Consider the following 19,352-nt stretch of genomic DNA (forward strand, 5'->3'; position numbering starts at 1 on the left):
ATCTTGTTTTAACTATTCACTCTAAATTGAATTCGCGACTACGATTGGCAGTTTATCTTTCGCTTTGTGTAAACGATCAAATTGATTACCAGTTGATTTAAAAATAAAACATTTTAATTTCATTTTTTAATACATAAACTCACGCTTGTATTCCCAAACAAGATAGGTAGAACAAATATAACTGCTAAGTTTCAGTTCCAATATATGCAATTAAGGGGTTGAAAGAAAACGAACTTGCAGGGTAGGCAGAGCACTTGAATGTTTCAGTTCCACTCCTGTCACTTAAGGGCTTAAACAAAAGTGCACCCACACCACAATAGACCCCGAAATAGTACATTACGATACAAGTGCGTAAAAAAGGAAGTTGGAAACGAGTGGCGATAAATTAAAACACGACCGAAGGGAGTGTTTTAAATCGACACGAGTTACGAATTTCCTTTTCGCACGTGTATCGTACGACGTTTTTCAGTACAGACACAGAATATATAATAGTACAAGTACAGAAGGCCCACTGCTTTGATGTTCACGAAATGCCGCCTTTTTAAATACCTACAAAATTCTTACAAAGAAACGAGCCGCACGTGCGCGGCGTCCGGTGATAGGGTTACCAATGGATCCAAATGAATTAATACTTACATAAAATGTTATACTATTATATTCAAGTCTTGGGTACTTTTTAGGTATATATACTGTATTTATATATTTTTGTTCAAGTTCCAACATCACAAGCCTTATTGAACTTTTCCGTGGGACTTAATCAGTAGTAGATCTAAGTAAGAATGTCTTCGGGTATTTATTTTATTCAATATATCTATTTAACTAAGTATTATTAGCCATTCCACACGCGGACATCGTTTAAAAAAACCTCGCGACGTAAAGTAACAATGAAAGTGCGAACGTGCATTCCGTGAGAACGCGCGCAACCCCTGAGTAGGCCGCGAACTCGCGGCCGCCAGGATGTACTTGTAGCGCGGCGATAGAATCGCGGAGTGAGCCGCCCTTGAGCCTCTCCCTTCGGTCGTGTTTTAATTTATCGCCACTCGTTTCGAACTTCCTTTTTTACGCACTTCTATCGCAATGTACTATTTTGATGTAATTTCAACCGATTAATAGTCATATTTTTAAACAATACATATATATTAGAAATTCAAGTGCGAGTTTAACCAACAGTTCATTGAACTACAAATAAAATATCACAACTCAACAATATCTACGAAAACTCGAAAACAATTAAACTGAATTAAAATAAACATTCAAGAACAAAACAAATCCTATTTCAGAATTGTAAATATTTACTTCCATAAATATTGTAATGCAATTCGAAAATTCCCTTTAAAATCGTAAACATTTAGGTACTTTCAGAGAGATATTGTAAATATTGTAATGCCATTTATATGCCCGACTGCTCGCAAGAAATACTGCTTTGAACTAGTTTTGCTCATTATACATAGAAGCTTTTAGAATCAATTTATGGAAAAATGCACTTTGAAGTGGAACTCTTTTTGAATTGGCATTATTTAGTGTCTATGGTCGCTACGATTTGAAAGAGGTTGGATCTGAAATGTTGCCTTTTTACAAGGAGATTGTAATATCTATTGGTATTCGTTTTAACGTTCGTTTGGCAATAGAGGACAGGCAAGAATACGTAACCTATATATATATTTAATTTTTAACCTCCGACGCAAAAACGGTGTTATAAGTTTGACGTGTCTGTCTGTCTGTCTATCTGTTTGTCTGTCTATCTGTCTGCCTGTGTGTCTGTCTGTGGCATCGTAGCTCCCGAACGGATGAACCGATTTCGATTTTTTTTTTTAAAAGTGGAAAATGTCTGCCTTGGGTGGCATCGATTGCAGACATTTCTGCTAATCAGAAGTAAAAAATTTAGTTTTTTTTGTTTGAAAGCTGAGTTAGTCGGGAGTGTTCTTAGCCATGTTTCATGAAAATCGGTCCACTTATCACAGGGTGCCTTACTGTTAAATAAACTTAAAGCTCCGGCTGTACAAAATTAAGGACACAAGTGATAATAATAAAAAAAATACAGAAACTGAAAATAACAAAAACGGTGTCGAAATAAGCTTGCTAGGGGAAGTATATGGTGGAGATAAATAATTTAAGATTTTGTATATTTTATAACATTTATTTATAAAGAAAATTCTTGCCAAAATGTGTTTGTTCAGTTGGTTCTTAATTTAGTTACTTACTGCGCTAACCGTGTGAAATTCTCTTGTTCGACACCAATGAAATGTACAGAGCTCAGCGGGAAGCTAGGTCGCTTAAAAGGGTTCTAAGTAAATTTTCACACAAGTTATCTCAATTTTTAACTAGAAATTATACTACTAAAATACCTAGGTACCAGTTCTCAAAAATATTTGCTTGCTCTAAATTATTGACTCTATGAATTTAATCTAACTAAATTGCAACTGACGCAGATGCCCTGACCATTAGAAGGATAAATTGGACCGACCTCTAAGATGGTGAACCTTCGGGAAAGCTGTGGAAGGTGGCACGGGACCTCCCGGGGAATGTTGGCTGCACTGCGGAGACTTTTCAACCCGGAACGCGTGCCACGTGGACACCGAGACAAATGCGGCAGAGGCAGGCCGTCTTCCAGCAAACAGGACTCAGAACTTGCGCCGGTCACAAGGATTTCCAGAGTTAATAATATATATATCTATAAATCCCGGCTCCTGAAAGCGACATAAAAATACATTAGTCTAATGCTCTCAAGACCAGCATGACAAAATAGAAGACAATCTGATAAATTAGCTCACCGCTAAAGGTCAAAGAAATTTCCTAGCGGAGCGCTCCCAATCCCACAGCAGAAGACAGATCATCCCTGTGAATAACCAAGCACATGGTTAGGAACAAACCCACAACGTTTCACGCCATTATGGAGTTGATCAGAACAATTCAGATACTTACTCAATCCGAGGATTATTGCAGGCCTTCTGCTTCCACCGTTTTGACCACCATGCGGTATGGTCTTGTGGAGAAAGTGCGTGTGCACCCAAAAGGGTCAAAAAGGAAATGGACCACCCAAGATCATTAACCTATTTGCATATGGAGCAATCAAGGACATAGGGTGACAAACCCAGGAAGACATAATATATCGAATTAATATATTATATTTATTTGAGACTCCATCAGAGTCATGAAAGATTTACTATGATGTACATAGCAAGATTGTCACTCCAGTCAGGCCTCTTATTTAGAGTATTAATATTACTGTATTTTGTTATGTATTAAGATAATTTTCTGCATTATTTCTATATAATTATATTAATTTAATTTATCAAAATGTACTGGAGTAACAATTAAAAATCTCATAAAATGGGTTATTTTTAGCTATCTGGCAACCCATGCACAGATTATGCAGAAAGGTGCATACATGTGTGGATGCAAGTATTTTTGCACCAATTTAGGATTTGAAACAAAATAAAATTGAAGAAATTTCGATTTTAGATTTATAAAAAAATATTAATTACGACCAAGAAAATATACTACGTTACACACTATGTCGCGGTCGGGGGATTTTTCAAAGTTTTAAACTCTCCCTCAAATGCTCAAAGGTTAACTGGAAGAGATCCCTTAAAGGGATAAGTTCGCCTTTGTACTGAAACTTTTTATTTTAAATATTATGTGCTGTATTATTTTCCTGTACAATAAAGTGTTTACTTACTTACTTAATTTTGTGGTTAGATTACTGGTACATGACTTCGACTTATTTCGAATTCAACATTTAGTAGATATTTGGTGTAGTAACGAAACTTTTAATTGTTGCTGTGAGGTAAGGCAATCCAATTATAATTTTAAACCTCAGACGCAAAGGGTCACTTTACTAATATTGCCAGCCAACAAATTATATTTCAGACGATAAACAAACGAGCCTACTTTTCTTTTTAATTTGCTGCTTTGTCTAGTAACCGCTACACTTTTTTTTATTTTGCGCCTTTCCTGACAAATTGGATTGCCAGAATAAAAATTAAATCATAAAAGTGTGTCCACACGGTACAACCACTGGTGCGTAACGCGTGGCCCACTCACACGTATTAATTCAATATTGCACGATTTTGAGCGAAATTGCCACAAAATTATGTTTCCCATCATAAGGGTTCTTATGCTTCGTGAGCAATAATAAACTATTCAACAGAAACATACATTCGTCCGACGAATATATCTTTCGTCCCTATTGCAGATTATAAAAGTAAAATATAAAATAAATGAGACCGAAACGCGTAGCAGAAGGAGAGGGAAAAATGTCTTTCCCACCCCGGAAACCACTTTCATTTCCGAAATAATAATTATTATGCATCAATCCTTAACAAATCAGCCTTTGATTGCCTTTCCACGAGTTTGATACTGACAATATTCACTAGCGAATGCGTTACTTACTTTCTATGTATCTCGCTCTTACGTACGTAATATTAGTGCGATGTGTAGAAAATAAGTTACGCAGAGAAAGAGTAAGGCTACCTACGTAGAATTTTACACGCGCACCCGCGTAGCTCAACTAATCTTAACAGAGTAAAACAACACTAAGGAATCATTTAATATACATATAGAAACGGATAAGCAAATCTCACGTACACGGAAATGATGTACATATGTAGTGTCTCAATAGTCCTATATCTATTAAGAACATCTACTTAGTAAGCAGATTATTATAATATTCCCTTTGTAATATTATATGAGTGAGGATATTCACGTTGTTTCTATTTTTCTAGCCGTAAGATACACAAGAGAAATGCGATATTTTGTGTCTATTCACTGAACAGTATAGTTTAAGTCATAGACTTACATTATTTCGATGGAATTGGGTGTAGTTATGTATTTAACCTAGAAAACCTAAAAAAAAACCGCGTACGCCATATCTAGTAAGTAAGTAAATATTCTTTGTTGCACCATTTTAGCATTTTACATGTAAAAAATATACAGAATGTTGAGTGAGAATATAACTAGGTAACAACAGGCGGTCTTATCGCTAAAAAGCGATCTCTTCCAGACAACCTTAGAGTGGCCGGAAAAACATGCATAGGGCATGCAGAACCGGAGCGGTTCCAAGAATTTCATTTCCCGGTTCTAAGTGGAACCGAGAGTCCCGGGAGCACCGGTTCTTAAATTTTTGTCACGGTTCTTTCGCCACCATAAAATTACCGGGATTTCCAGGGAAATCAAGAACCGCGAAATACCGGGAGCATACCCTAGCCATATCATTGCTCTAATTACATCTCTTAATGTTAACAAGAGTTAATTTAGAAGCATTTAAGAGGGCCCGTCAATGTATCACTCAATAAAAGTGTTATAGGTAATCCAAGATAAGTTTGCAACGATTTTCACAGCCTCGCCAGTGCAGATGTTATTTTAACCCTTAAATGCATGGTGATGTATATATGCATCATATATTTGATGGCCCGTAGCTCGATATTTAGTTATCCAAAATCACATCTATTGCTTAATTATTATTCATTATTTATTATTATTTAATATACAATTAAATAAATTAAATAATATAATGTACTATTTATTATTTAAGGATTAAGATGAAATGGCGGAAAAGTGTGAAAAAACAGGACAATGGCGATTTTTAGTATGTGATTTAGGCTGATTTTTTCGGAGTTAGTAATTAGTTTATGTTTAAACATTTTATCATAAAGGTTTCACAAATAGTGTACCTTTTTAATAGTAGTCATTTTTTTTAATAAAACTTACCAATTACGATAAATTTATATAAATAAGATTTGACCTATTTAACTTCTAACACTGATTTAGTATAAAAATCGATCTTAAATATTTTTTTTATTATTTTTCCCAGAGTCAGAAAACCATTGTCTATCACATATATTAATATCTCGTTAAAAGAAAAATTCATGCATTTAAGGGTTAAACGTCAAACTTTGATGAAATTATGACGTTTACTTAACCCTTGCAGAGGCGGGGCTATTAAAATCTTTGCGGACTTATCTTGGCCGGACTCTACATCGAGCAAACTTTTGTAAGCACACAAAAGTACTTCATTTCAAAATAAATGTTAGATTAATTATTTATCAGTTGTTTCTATTTAAGTATTAGGTTCAGTGTTTTCGTGTAAATAATGAAACTCAAGCAGTTTAATCTTATAGGACACCGATATTCTTTGAGGTTGTAAGTCGTCGGACTAAATGTATGGGAACATTTAAAATTAATATTACTACCTTTATTTAAAAATAATTTATTAATGTAATTTTACTCACTGGGTAACGAACTTTTGATAGGTATCGATTGTAACTTGGAAGTTTTTTGTTATCTGTTATATTTACGGAATTATCGCTTGGCTATACACTTTATTTCGATATGTAAATTATGTAATCCTTAAGTTTTGTATGATTCACGGTTAGTTCATTAGACTTGACGGGATATAGACCGTGAATACCTTTTTGATCTTTGTTGAGCTCATCCATTATCCGTGATCATGATGCATGTAACTGCGTCGAAATATCGGGAGCTCAATATTGATAGCTCACCGCTGGGCGAGTAGGTAACTATAAACATCGCCGTGTCTCTTTTATTTACTCGGGAGTGATTATCTTTTGTTAGTTTTATAGTCGATAGCTCATAGATTACTAGCTCGCAGTGCGACCAGTGCCTATATCCCGGTCAATATAAGTCTTACATATCGAAAGCCTGAAGCAACAAAAAGCAGCAACAAGAATTGAAAGCCGGTGTGGCGGAGCACGTCCATTGTCCCCATTGTCTTGGATACAATCCCTACGTGTGCACCTGTTGCTCGGGTTGCTCTAAATATATTTCAATGGTAAAGATAGGCCCGTTTATACAGCGCGTAAACTTAATAAGGGCGATAAATGAAACCAGGCGTATAATTCAATATTGTTATCATTAATTAAGAGGTGTTTTTGATTTACTCTTAATTTTCACCCCATAATGAATTTTTGAAAAAAATCTCAGCAGCAATGTACTGTAAACGTGGTTGCGATGACAATCAATGACAACTGTCAACGAGCGTTTAACGGGAGTGTGTTTGCATTACGTTGCGGGCCGAATTAATTTGTATGGATAAAAAAAATATTTAAATTTTAAGTAAAAGTTACACTACACTATTATATATTCTGTGGTTACACTGAGAGAAATTTGCATTGTGAATTTAACAAGTTCGACTTGTTGCGGTTTATCCGTTTGAATCAGCCAAACGTATGTTTAAAACAATATGTGTCAGGTTGTTTTTATAAAATCGACTTGTTGATTCAAATATATTGCCGATTCAAATGACAAGTAGCTTGTTGTTTGAACCAAAGAGCACGTAGGCGCTATTTTAACCAAAAAACTTGTTGAACGAACATGAAAACTGGTTGTATTTTCTCTCAGTGTATCTAATTACATTTTATACGTCCTATACTCACCACCGTTAAGAGGTTCGCCCGTATTAGGTTTACACCCTGTATAACTGGCTGAACAATCTTGTCTGTCTTGGTGGAATGCTACAACACGATTGGTTGATGATTTGTCGCGACTAGTGCTTTTGGGTTCACACGTTCACAGTTCACACGGCGCTCGTACCAGTAAATGTCGAAACTCCAAAAAGCTGGGACATGCTTATCAACATTAACATTTCAAATTTATTCTTAATAAAAGGAAATATATACCTACATTATCTACATACATAACTCAAAGATGAACGTTATAGGACTAAGTAAGTACGAGTAATCAACGGTTAAACTTTATAGGAAGTAAAATGAAGCGTAATAACACTAATAACAAATGGCCTTCATAGGAAAAAAATCGGAATCGGGACATGATAATCTTGTAAACAAAAGGTAAAAATGTAATTATAACAAAGAAATAGTGGGAATCTAAAGAGTTTTTTTTATTACAGTGACGGAATTACGTTAGGTTTTTCTCTCGTGATATATTTTTAAATCGACCTTGTTTTTACGGGGCACAAAATTCATCGTAATGGTACATTTTTTCTGCAATTGACCCACTTGCGATTACGTTGCGGTCCATTGAGTTTAGATAGGTACTTTCAGCACGATCAATACCGCAACTTACTGTGAAACTCGTATTCGTGAGTGAATTCGCGATATTGTATATCGACAAAGAAACACGTGTAGGTGTGTACAAAGCTTATTTTACAAATAACGTCAAGAGTTTACTCTCGTTTTTTTTTTTTTAGGTCAATCTTAGAATTATATATAAAATATAATCTGAGTTTTGTGCGGATTTCTTTAAGGAGATTTCCTTTTATTCGTGTGTGCGTTAAACTTTCTGTTTTTAAGTCTCTTTTTGGGCATGCACGCTACATTAAACGTGGACGGCTACAGTGACTTATTATTATTATTACCATCAGGCGGCCCCTATGCTTGTTTGCCACCATGTGGCAAATGTATAACTAATCTAAACTTTTACTGTAATTGAGTATATACATTGAATGTCTCAATAAGTGCATAACATGACCTTTATTACTTCCTAATATTATGATTATTTATTTTGACAGGTGCCGAAAGACAGAGTGCCAAATAATGGACTTTTATGTTATTTGTATATTTTATTCCGTTAAATTACTCAATCCAAAAATAGCAATACCTTGAGCGAATAATGAATTGGTCGAGTAACCTGACAAAGTTAATTTTGGAGAGTTCCCCGAATCGGTTGTATTTAAATTTAATCAAGCCGAAATTGTTACCGGGAGTGATCGTAAAGTTTATTGTTACAAATGTAATAAAATAATGTAATTTATGACTAACTAGCGACACGCCCCGGCTTCAAACGGATGTATAAACCTTCTTCTTAAACCTGCACTCTCAAAAAAACATTGAATGAGCTCTTTTTCTTTGTTTCAGGGGTTTCGGCAAACAAGGCTTCCAGTGTCAAGGTGAGAATTAAGTAAAAGATAAATGCAATTAGATAAAGATAAGAATTTAATCAGCCGTCATCGTGAATGACACAATTCATTACTGATTTCACAATTTGACGTAGGTAAGGGGCACCGGGGCAATTTCAACTAAACAATTCAACTGTTTGTCTGGAAGAGATCGCTTTTAAGCGATAAGACTGCCTGTTGTTTTACCTCTTCTCAGTTGCTGTGTACACTATATTGTTTCCTGTATTGAGGTGTGCAATAATAGTTATTTGTTATACAAGGGGGCAAAGTTGTATTTTAACGCCGAGTGTGGAATTGAAATTTTTAACACACGAGAAGTAAAATACATTTGCACCCGAGTGTAACACAAAACTTTTCCCCTCACTATAGCGAGGAAAATACAACGCAAAAAATGCGTTTATCACTGCTTCCAGTAGTCCCACAGGTGGTAAATCACCTTTTTTACTAAATTCACCTACTTTTATCAATTTTAAAGCAGTTATTTTGACTTTATTCAAAGTCAAATTACTTTACCCACTAGTGGATAAAATGCGTTTTTACCCGCTGGTTACAAAACACGTGTTTCCGAGCTAGTGAGGGGAAAAGAGTATTTGTATGTATTTGTATTGTGTTGTATACAATTGACTAGAGCGCCCTGTGTCCAGTGAACACGCGTGCCATATGTGGGCATTTTCAGAATTTGAGACCCCCCAATTAGCGAAAGTTGTTAACAAAAATTAACTCACTTTCAGTTTTGTGACGATATTTAATGAAATTTCAATTAAAAATTTAAGCGATAATCTACATTCAGAATGTGAAAAAAGTAAATTTTTAGACAGATTTCATGCTTAATTGTCATCACAAAACTGACAGCGAGTTAATTTTTGCAAAATTTTTGCTAATTGGGGGGACCCAAATTGTGAAAATGCCCATATACCTAACCAGTTAATAGTCAAAACAAACTATTACCAGTTTATAGTTTGAAACATGAAAAATATTTCGATTATAGTTGATATTGAGCCCCAGACGATATTGTCCCGGTGCACCTTACTTCATTTTTGATTAGGTGTGCCTATTTCACACAAGTGTGGTGTTCTTTCTTTGGTTGCACCAAATCTACGAAAGGTCTTGATTCGCGTCACTGAGGTCTAAAAGTCCATTTGAAGAAAGGCGGAATAAAATTACAGAATTTAATGTAAATCGATAACATGTAGAAGTCCATACAAAAGGGGGCGATTTTTGAATCTCGCATACGGGATTTTGTCACTAAAATACCGGTTGAAAACTTGCTTATTATTTTCAGTGTCAATTTTCTGAATTCGAACGCGTAAGACTCAAAAATCGGCCCGCTGATCCCAAAAACCCCTCCAGATTTACCAACGAAAATCTTCACGCGTCGCCACTGCTACATACAAACATTTGAACGTCCAACACATACTTACAATACGTACGTACTTACGTAGATGTTTACAATTGTGTATCAGCGAATATTTCTCAAAAATATGCCTATTTTGGCAACCTACTTGAACTGTCGGGACAGTACGGAAATTAATGCCAATACACTGTCATATCTCTTTGCGCTTGTCGAACAGGGCCGAAATAGTAGGTTGTTATTATCTTATGTTATTACAAAAGACACAGGCCTGCAATTGCAGAAATAGTAGGCAGAGCAACTGCCCCAGTACCACTTATAACCAGGGGCGACTCACTCCGCGTTTCTTCCTTCGAGGGTCGCGAGTTCGCGGATCATAAAGTTTGACAATCTTCACGCTGAGCAATAGAACTCAATGTCGCATGCAGTCCGTTGACAGGTTGTTGAGAGTGAGCCTTCTGTACTTGTACTTTTATATATTCTGTGCTTATACTCTTAGCAAGTTACGGGTTGAACAAAAACGAAATGGTAACACTGCAGTGACAGATTACTGGCCCATCGCCCACAGCTTAATAAAATAAATCCATATCCCATTAGTCAACTTCTACGCCACCTACCGGATAAAATGGTGGTGCGATTTAAGAATTTCGAGTCTTAGAAAGAAATGGAATGTGGTCTATGGTATGGTGGTCTGAAGAATATGGGTCCAATGAGGAGGCACATTCAAAGGTTACAGATGGCGCCACCCTATTAGTCCATTGCACATGCATTGCACGGATAAAGAATTTCATACGTGAGAGCGAGATGATGTTTTTTCTCTCTCTCACATATGAATGACAGTGACATGCCTAGACACTTGCACAGGCGCCGCGTTGCGGGATAAAATGTCAGTGTGCCTCCTCATTGTGGCGTGAGCCTTCACACGAGGTTGTAATGACGCACATAGGGGTATTTCACTAAAAAAGCTGGCCATTAGTCGATAGAAATAATTAAAAATAAAAATAAATTTAAATAGCATATTTGGATTGACACTTATACAAATGTATATAAATAATTTTGGCCAACTTTTTTAGTGAAATACTACTATGTGTGACGTGTTGACATGTTGATTCTTGTCCGCAGTATGCAGCTTCGTGGTCCACAAGAGATGTCACGAGTATGTCACGTTCACGTGCCCAGGCGCAGACAAAGGGGCGGATTCCGACGTAAGTTGCCTTTTTACTTTACATCTTATTTATTTAAAGTCGACTTTACACACATATTATAGTTTCCTGGGGATTCTACCTGTGAAAACTTGGAATTGTCTCATTGAGCCATAGTTGTTGTCTATACGTCTCTCACCGTACGTCATCTGCCATCAATGGTATTTTGTAAGCCTTACCTTAGCAAAGTAGCGGAGATTTTCAGCAATTACATATATTGGCGGGTTTTATCTTGCTTTAGTTGACTGGGTACGTAACCGAATGGCACAAACGCTCACGCAACGCTCACGAAACGAAACGCTCGTAGATCTCTATCGCTCTTGCGTATTGGCGTGACAGAGCCAGACTACCTTTCGCGGCATTTCGTTTTCGTTTCGCATCGCAGAAATGCCATTCGGCTGATACGCTAAAAGACTTATACAAAGCACAAATATCTGAAATATCTAAACAGTACAGAATAAGTTGATGGTTAGTCATGATAGATATATTTCTTAATATGTTTAGAATTTAGGTATCTAATGTTATTGACCGAAGAGCTGGCGACTTCCTCGCACAACGTATCAGCATTGCGATACAGCGAGGAAATGTCGCCAGTATCCTTGGTACAATGCCTCAAGGGCCTATTTTAGACATTAGCTAGCTTTTAAGTTTAGTCTTAGTTTCTTATATAATTACGTAAATATGTTCATGTAAATAAACTAAATTAACATTAATGTTATTTTAGCAAATATATGTTGATATATCCTGTAAATATAATAAAGAGAAGACTGAAGAGACTGTGATTTTCATGCAATTGATAGATTAAAGAAGATTAACAGGGAGCGTAGACAAGTTGCCAATCATTGACGCCCCCCGCCGTCTCCTCGTTACCTATCTTACTCTAATACGGAAAAGCGACAGAGAGAGTTAATTTTATTTCGATTGGCTACGGAGCGTAAACTGTTTGCCACTTGTCTAAGCTACCAATCTTATTATTTTTCGATATTCGAATTACCGATTTGTCCCTGCTGTTTAATAATCTACACTTTGAGGTAATTCAATATGGCGGATAACGACTTAGTGGCTTGAGGAGCCGCGGATGAAATGTTATTAAGGTTATGTACATTTCTGGGTACGTTCCAATTGGTTATGCGAGCGTGGGCGATGTAAATTAAGGGCACCAGTGTAGCCAAAGTTAAATTAAATAAAATATACAGAACGGGAAACAACTTGTTAGAACAAATTGTGTTCGCAAATAAACCTATGTAGCGTTTTATTATTAACACTAGGGACTGTCATCGTTTATGTTTTAATTAATTTTGTTGTTGTTAATAATAGTATTCCGAACTTACCACGTTAATCATAAACGTTCACTAAAGTTATCAAGCCGATAAAGTTCGTTTGTCCTTTTCTATCACACCAATACGTCGGAAAGGGACAAACGAATTTTATCGGCTTGATAACTTTAGAGAACGTTTATGAATAAAAGGGTTATTCTTTAATGTATTGTGTTTTCTGACAATGTCATACAATTTTTTGCCAGAAAAACATTGGTACACTCACCTGCAATAATATGTTATTCTTCGAAGGCCCCAAAATTCTACGATATCTACACCGTGTTTTTTTGTTTTCCGTTAAATTCGACACCCAGTTAAGTTTATCATCAGGAACCACCCTGTATTGCTTTTTGTTAAATTCGAATTTTTTTTTTGTTTCCATACATTATAAATGGATTAATTAGTGTGAGAGGACCTTAATCATAACATTAAAGTCATTGTCAAGTGTTTGAGGGCACATGTCAAAACAAATAACATTAGGAAGTGGTAAGGGATGCCACACGTGTTCAGTATTTTTTTTTAATAATTGGATAACCGTAAGAGTTAAGAGGCTAGTTTCTTAGAGAAATTGATTGTATTTGAACTAATTAATCTTCCCTTAAAGTTAACGAAATTCGACCGGTTTGGCTCAGTCGGTTCGGTCGGGTTCGAATCCCGGTAAGGGCATTTATTTGTGTGATGAGCACAGATATTTGTTCCTGAGTCATGGATGTTTTCTATGTATATAAGTATGTATTTATCTATTTAAGTATGTATATCGTCGCTTAGCACCCATAGTACAAGCTTTGCTTAGTTTGGGGCTAAGTTGATCTGTGTAGGGTGTCCCCAATATTTATTTATTTAATAAAAACAGGGAGTATATTTATGGTTCTACCAATAAGATCGTGTCAGATATTTGTTTTGCCTTTCGTTGTATAACATAGGTATTATTGCTAGTGACTGTTCATCCGCAGGTACTTTTATTGCACAGACAAGATAACAGTGAACTACATGTTACGCCGCTCGCACCACTGCATTTTTGGCAGCGTTGGTTTTAAATACAATAATTGTATAAAGCTACGTCTTTAGGTTATCTTGTCTGTGTTTTACTGTCAAAAGAATAAAATAACTTGAATCTAACACTCAATAATTCCCTACTAAGCACTGGTTACCTCCACACTTTAATCGCCCAAGCTTCAGTAATAACCCTGACGTTACATAAAATTTGATATAATAAAATAAGGTAACCGTCGCCGGCAAGTTTCCCGGGAAAAGGCCGGAGCATTTGAAACATAATACAGGTTTAATGAAAAACTTCACAACGTTACAGGGAAATTTACCTTATTTCAGTGCCGTTAAGTTTTTTTCAGGTTTTCGATTTAGTTACTGTTTGTTTTTGTTTCTTTATAAAATTGTAAATGTATTATGACGATGAAGTTAATTATGGTTTGAAAACAAATATGTTTACCTGTATTTATAAGTTATTTATAGGAAAGCTTAACAAGTACCAATGCTCGACAATGACCCAGCTGATGCCATTTAGGGTCCTCCCACATCTAGCGTCTCGCGAACGCGGTCGCCTCTTCAACGCCTGCGCGGCGTCGACGCCGCGCTCCCGTAGCGCCGACGCGACGTTTCGGCGCCTCTCCAACGTCGATGTCGCAATGACGTCCGCGCGGCGTCGGCGCCGCGTTAGCGCCGCGCCGACGCCGCGCCCGCACAGTGCCTCCGCGATGCCAGCGGCTTCCAACGTCCAGTCAGCGCCCGCGCAGCGTCTCTCCTCCCGTTCCCTGCCCACCGCATCTTACTTGACTTGACTAGTCTTTACGCAAGCACCGTTTATATACAACACTCGTTTTCACTAGTTTATACAACACTAAATAGTCACTTTCATGAATTTCAAAACTCTATAGAGGGTTTTGCCAATATCGACGACAATATTTTCTCTTCTTTTTACGTAATTTCGGTTTCAGCAGTAACGTTAACAGCAGTGTTTCTTTGTCGGAATCCAAGATTTTTATTTGATAAAATCTCGCTACAAATTTGGAACAGTAAGTACGTGTATCCTATTTGGTGCCTAATTTTCAACTGATATTGTTGATACGCGGTATGGTGCGTGCTCTGTCCGTCGCAGTGACGCTGCGCGGGCGCCGACAAGACGCTCCGACGCTCGTCAGCCTCCACTGACGTCGAGGAGGCGCGGCGCTAACGCGGCGCCGACGCTGCGCGGACGTCATTGCAACGTCGACGCTGGAGAGACGCCGCAACGTCGCGTCGGCGCTACGGGAGCGCGGCGTCGTCGCCGCGCGGGCGTTGGAGAGGCGTCGACGTTCGCGAGACGCTAGATGTGGGGGGACCCTTAGCAATCTTAAGTCATTGGCAATAAATTTTAATAATAAAACTAGCGTGAGACACTGACGTATTAAACATGTAAAATTGGATAACTCACGTAAAATTGTCGAAGATCGCTCGACATGTTTCGCTCCGTAACGAGGAGCATTTTCATTGAGAACGCGCGATGCCGACAATTTTACGTGAGCTACCCGATTTTACATGTTTAATGTTGGCAATAAATATCATAGAAGGGTGTCATCTATTGGACATTAGCGTGTCGAGCACTGGTGCTTTTAGCTTAGGTATATGCGGTAAAAAGAAAAGTATGTGACTGAAGAATTGTTACAATGTTGTAATAACATTTTATAATTTTAATTTGTTTGTTATTTTTCTATTTAATATCATAATAAAATTATTGTATTGTATTGTAACGTTTGATTCGGACAAACAATCCATATGGGTACCTACATTAAATTACAATGTAAGTTATGTAAGTTTACTTACATACATAAGTAAGTAAGTAAGTAAATATTATTTATTGCACCATTTTACATGTTATATGTATACAGAATGTTTAGTGAGAGTATAACTAGGTAACAACAGGCGGTCTTATAAAGGTATTTTTTTATAGAATTGGTATTATATGTATAAGTATTGTAATTATTTTACCGTTATGCAGATACTTTGACAGTTTAAAATCAAAAGACATTAATCATTATTGCAGATGTCGAACAAAAGTTTAAAGCCTTGTTTTATACAGTGCGTAAACGTAATAAGGGCGATAAATGAAACCAGGCATATAATTCAAAATTGTTATCATTAATTAAGAGGTGTTTTGAGTTACTCTTAATTTTAAGCCCATAATTAATTTTTGAACAATTTCTCAGCAGCAATGTACTGTAAACGTGGTTGCGATGACAATCAATGACAACTGTCAACGAGCGTTTAACGCGAGTGTGTTTGCATTACGTTGCGGGCCTAATTAATTTGTATGAATAAAAAGAATATTTCAATTTTAAATAAAAGTTATCTAATTCCATTTTTTATGTCCTATACTCACCACCGTTAAAAGGTTCGCCCGTATTACGTTTACACCCTGTAGAAATAAGAAATTTAGATATTCATAAGATAATAATAAATTCATTTCAAAGTTTCCTCACGATACCTATTTTGTTTATTTTCTCTCTTAGCAAAAGCAAATTAAACTAAAATATTTATAAATATTTTACTTCAGACGATATTTGCAAAGCCTATAGGTAATCCTTTTAAAAATAATTTGATAATTTTCTGCCCTTTTGAAGTCAAGAAAATTATTATTTGAATTAACTATTAAATACAAACAAATCTTACTTTTTTCATTAATGCGTAATTGCATAGCAACTTGAGAAAATAAAATTGAATAAGAAATGTTTTATTACGTCTATTACGAATCTCTCAAATAACTAAGAAATGCTTGAATTTTGCTAGGAACGACACAGCTGAGGAGTATATCTGTCTCTTTCTAACATCTACAATCTCAAGTTCATTGACACCAGCGTGTTGTAAATTAAATACTACCCACCAAGTTGTAGGTACTCGTGCCCGACCAAATCACGTGTTTGCCCGAGGCCGTTTCATAAAATCTGGTAAATTATAATACAAAAGAAATTCTGTTTAAATATCTTTTGGACTGCTTTGATTTTAATTTAAAACCTTTCATGTAAAAATTAAACTGAAACTCGACAGTTGTTTGCAAATCTGACAGATTGAATCTGTACGACAAGATGTGATGAATGTGTTCTTTGCGAACTAGTACGGAATTGAAGCACCATATGTTGTTGTAGTCCTAAGGGGTGCCTTAGGACCAGAGGTGCAAAGGGCCTTCACCAGCTCGCGCCACGCCTTCCTATCTTCAGCGACTCTCATGGCCTCGCTCCAGCTCAAACCAGCCGCTCGTAGCTCATTTTCGACGGACCGCTTCCATGAGTGAACCGGGCGCCCGGAGCCACGGCTTGCATTTTGCGGTTTCCAGCTAAAAGCAATGCTTGCGTTATTTCTTTCCCCTCTCTGAACAGTGTGTCCAATCCATCTCCATTTTCGTGTCGCGATTTCCTCGTCAATGGGTGTTTGCTGGCATATTCTCCACAGGTCATTATTACGGATGCTTGGCCAGAAAATGCGGAACCATATGTACTGAACATTATTTGTTTTCTACAGAATTTGAAATGTGCTGCGATATAGTTTCAAGTTTTCAATCAACTAAGGAATTCTTATTTGATTAAGTGATACATAACTACTACACGTTATGCATAGATAGTCGTAATGTCTTAAATTGTCATGTTAAATTCATTTCACAAATAAATACGTTTATTTTTCATTTTATGAGCTTCGCTGGCGTTTAATTAGAAAATTGCGGAATGCTCCACACAAACGTCTACCCCCCTTTTAGGAAAGTGGGGGCTTAGAGACAAAAAGTAGCCTATACAACTCTCCATACCTTCAACTATTTCCACTTAAAAAAATCACGTCAATTCGTTAGCTCCGTTTTGCCGTGAGAGACGGACAAACAAACAGATACCTACACTCACTTTTCGATTTATATTTATTAAAAAAATATATAGTATGTTATTATGGATTCACTGATTAAGTACGAATGTAAGTAAAACAACTTGAAACAGACGAGACAATATATTCTATACCCATAGACGTATCTTTTATCTCACAGTATTGACGCAACATGTCGTCAAAGCGAAGAATCACCGAAAATCCCATTGAACAGAAACAAGTCGCAATTTGGGCTTAGTTCTTTGATGACTGTTTGGACAGTAGTAATCCGTACAGTAGGCTTAATGTTTTTCTTAAGAAGAAAGAACCATCACTTCTTTATACAAACATAAGATTTTCTGTCCTCGGGTCGGTAAGCGTCAAATTTCAGGCCGCTGCGCTGTATGAAGTTACTACTTTCCGGCTCAATTTTCAAACCATTACTAATTTTAACACTTCGCTTATTCTTTTATTATATCTACTACAATTCTTTCCTAAAAGCTAAAGGACAGCCTTCTTCCGTTTACCTATCTCAGTATAACTCGCTTAAAAGTTACTCAGTTCGTTATTGAAAAACCGTAAGTAGTCTGTACTAAACAAAATACACTCAATTTCACTGACACCTATCCCTGACACCTTATCTTGAACTTCACTTACTCTTGTATTGCATCACTAGCTTTTGCCCGCGGCTTCGCTCGCATTAGAAAGAGACAAAAAGTAGCCTATGTCACTCTCCATCCCTTCAATTACCTCCACTTAAAAAATCACGCCAATTCGTCGCTCCGTTTTGCCCTGAAAGACACGGACAAACAAACAGAGACACACACTTTCCCATTTATAATATTAGTATGGATTAGTATGGATTAAACACAGTCTGTACTTGCGTTTCGATACACGCATTAAACAATAACTAAACACTATTACATGATTTACCTTTTCCTTGAATAATTCACAATTCAAAATCTATAGATAACTTACTAGGCACTACTACACTAATTTCATTTAAAACTGGATAACAAAACAACAGACCTTCTGTCCCTTTATACTGTGTGCAGACAGAACACAATAAAAGAAACAATGCGTAACTTTTGGAACCAATAAAAAGTTGGCAACGCTCATGTGGCCCTAATTACTCTCGCTCCCATTGTCTAGTTATTTGATGTTGTGGCGAAGCAACTTGGCCTTTTTTGCGCAGCTTGACACAAGCTTAATGCATTATAAGTAGTATGGTTAAAGTTACACACATATACGTATAATAATACGATACAAGTGCGTAAAAAAGGAAGTTCGACACAAGTGGCTGTAAATTAAAACGCGACCGAAGGGAGTGTTTTAAATCGACACGAGTTACGAACTTCCTTTTCGCACGTGTATCGTACTCGTTTTTCAGTACAGATGGCCCTCCGTAGTTTCAATCACAGAGTAGTAATAGAACAGAGTGAGTCTCACTGAAGACCGGCTGTGACCCAACAATGGCGGACGTCTTTTTTTTTAATTTTATTTTATGGCTTGGTGGCGACCTTTCAAGCCAGCAATGGCAGACGGTTTGCGATGTGCAAACACGATTTAAAATCAAAATAATTATAATTCAGGTCAAAAGAAAATCAATTCTTCACTTAATTTATCAAAAATTAATTATTTTACTTGAAATTTAGAAATATCTTGTTTTTAACAAATAATAATGACTCAGTGCGCCGTGTGCAAATACTATTTAAAAAAAATACTGGTCACACTTTTGTTTTGCAGTTTGTTGGTTTACGATTATGAACATT

At 36.6% G+C, this 19,352-nt stretch overlaps 1 protein-coding gene across 1 annotated transcript in view; it reads left to right on the forward strand.

The window, feature by feature from the left end:
* The window catches only part of LOC125230182 (protein kinase C, brain isozyme), a 395,565-nt gene that overhangs the window by 336,885 nt on the left and 39,328 nt on the right, over window positions 1-19,352 (forward strand). The window contains exons 2-3 of the mRNA XM_048135245.1: window positions 8,835-8,866; window positions 11,349-11,431. Coding sequence (XP_047991202.1) covers window positions 8,835-8,866; window positions 11,349-11,431 — 115 coding nt within the window. The remainder of the gene's footprint in view (window positions 1-8,834; window positions 8,867-11,348; window positions 11,432-19,352) is intronic.

This window comes from Leguminivora glycinivorella, chromosome 10 (genome assembly GCF_023078275.1).
Source record: "Leguminivora glycinivorella isolate SPB_JAAS2020 chromosome 10, LegGlyc_1.1, whole genome shotgun sequence".
In the NCBI taxonomy this organism is placed as follows: Eukaryota; Metazoa; Arthropoda; class Insecta; order Lepidoptera; family Tortricidae; genus Leguminivora; species Leguminivora glycinivorella.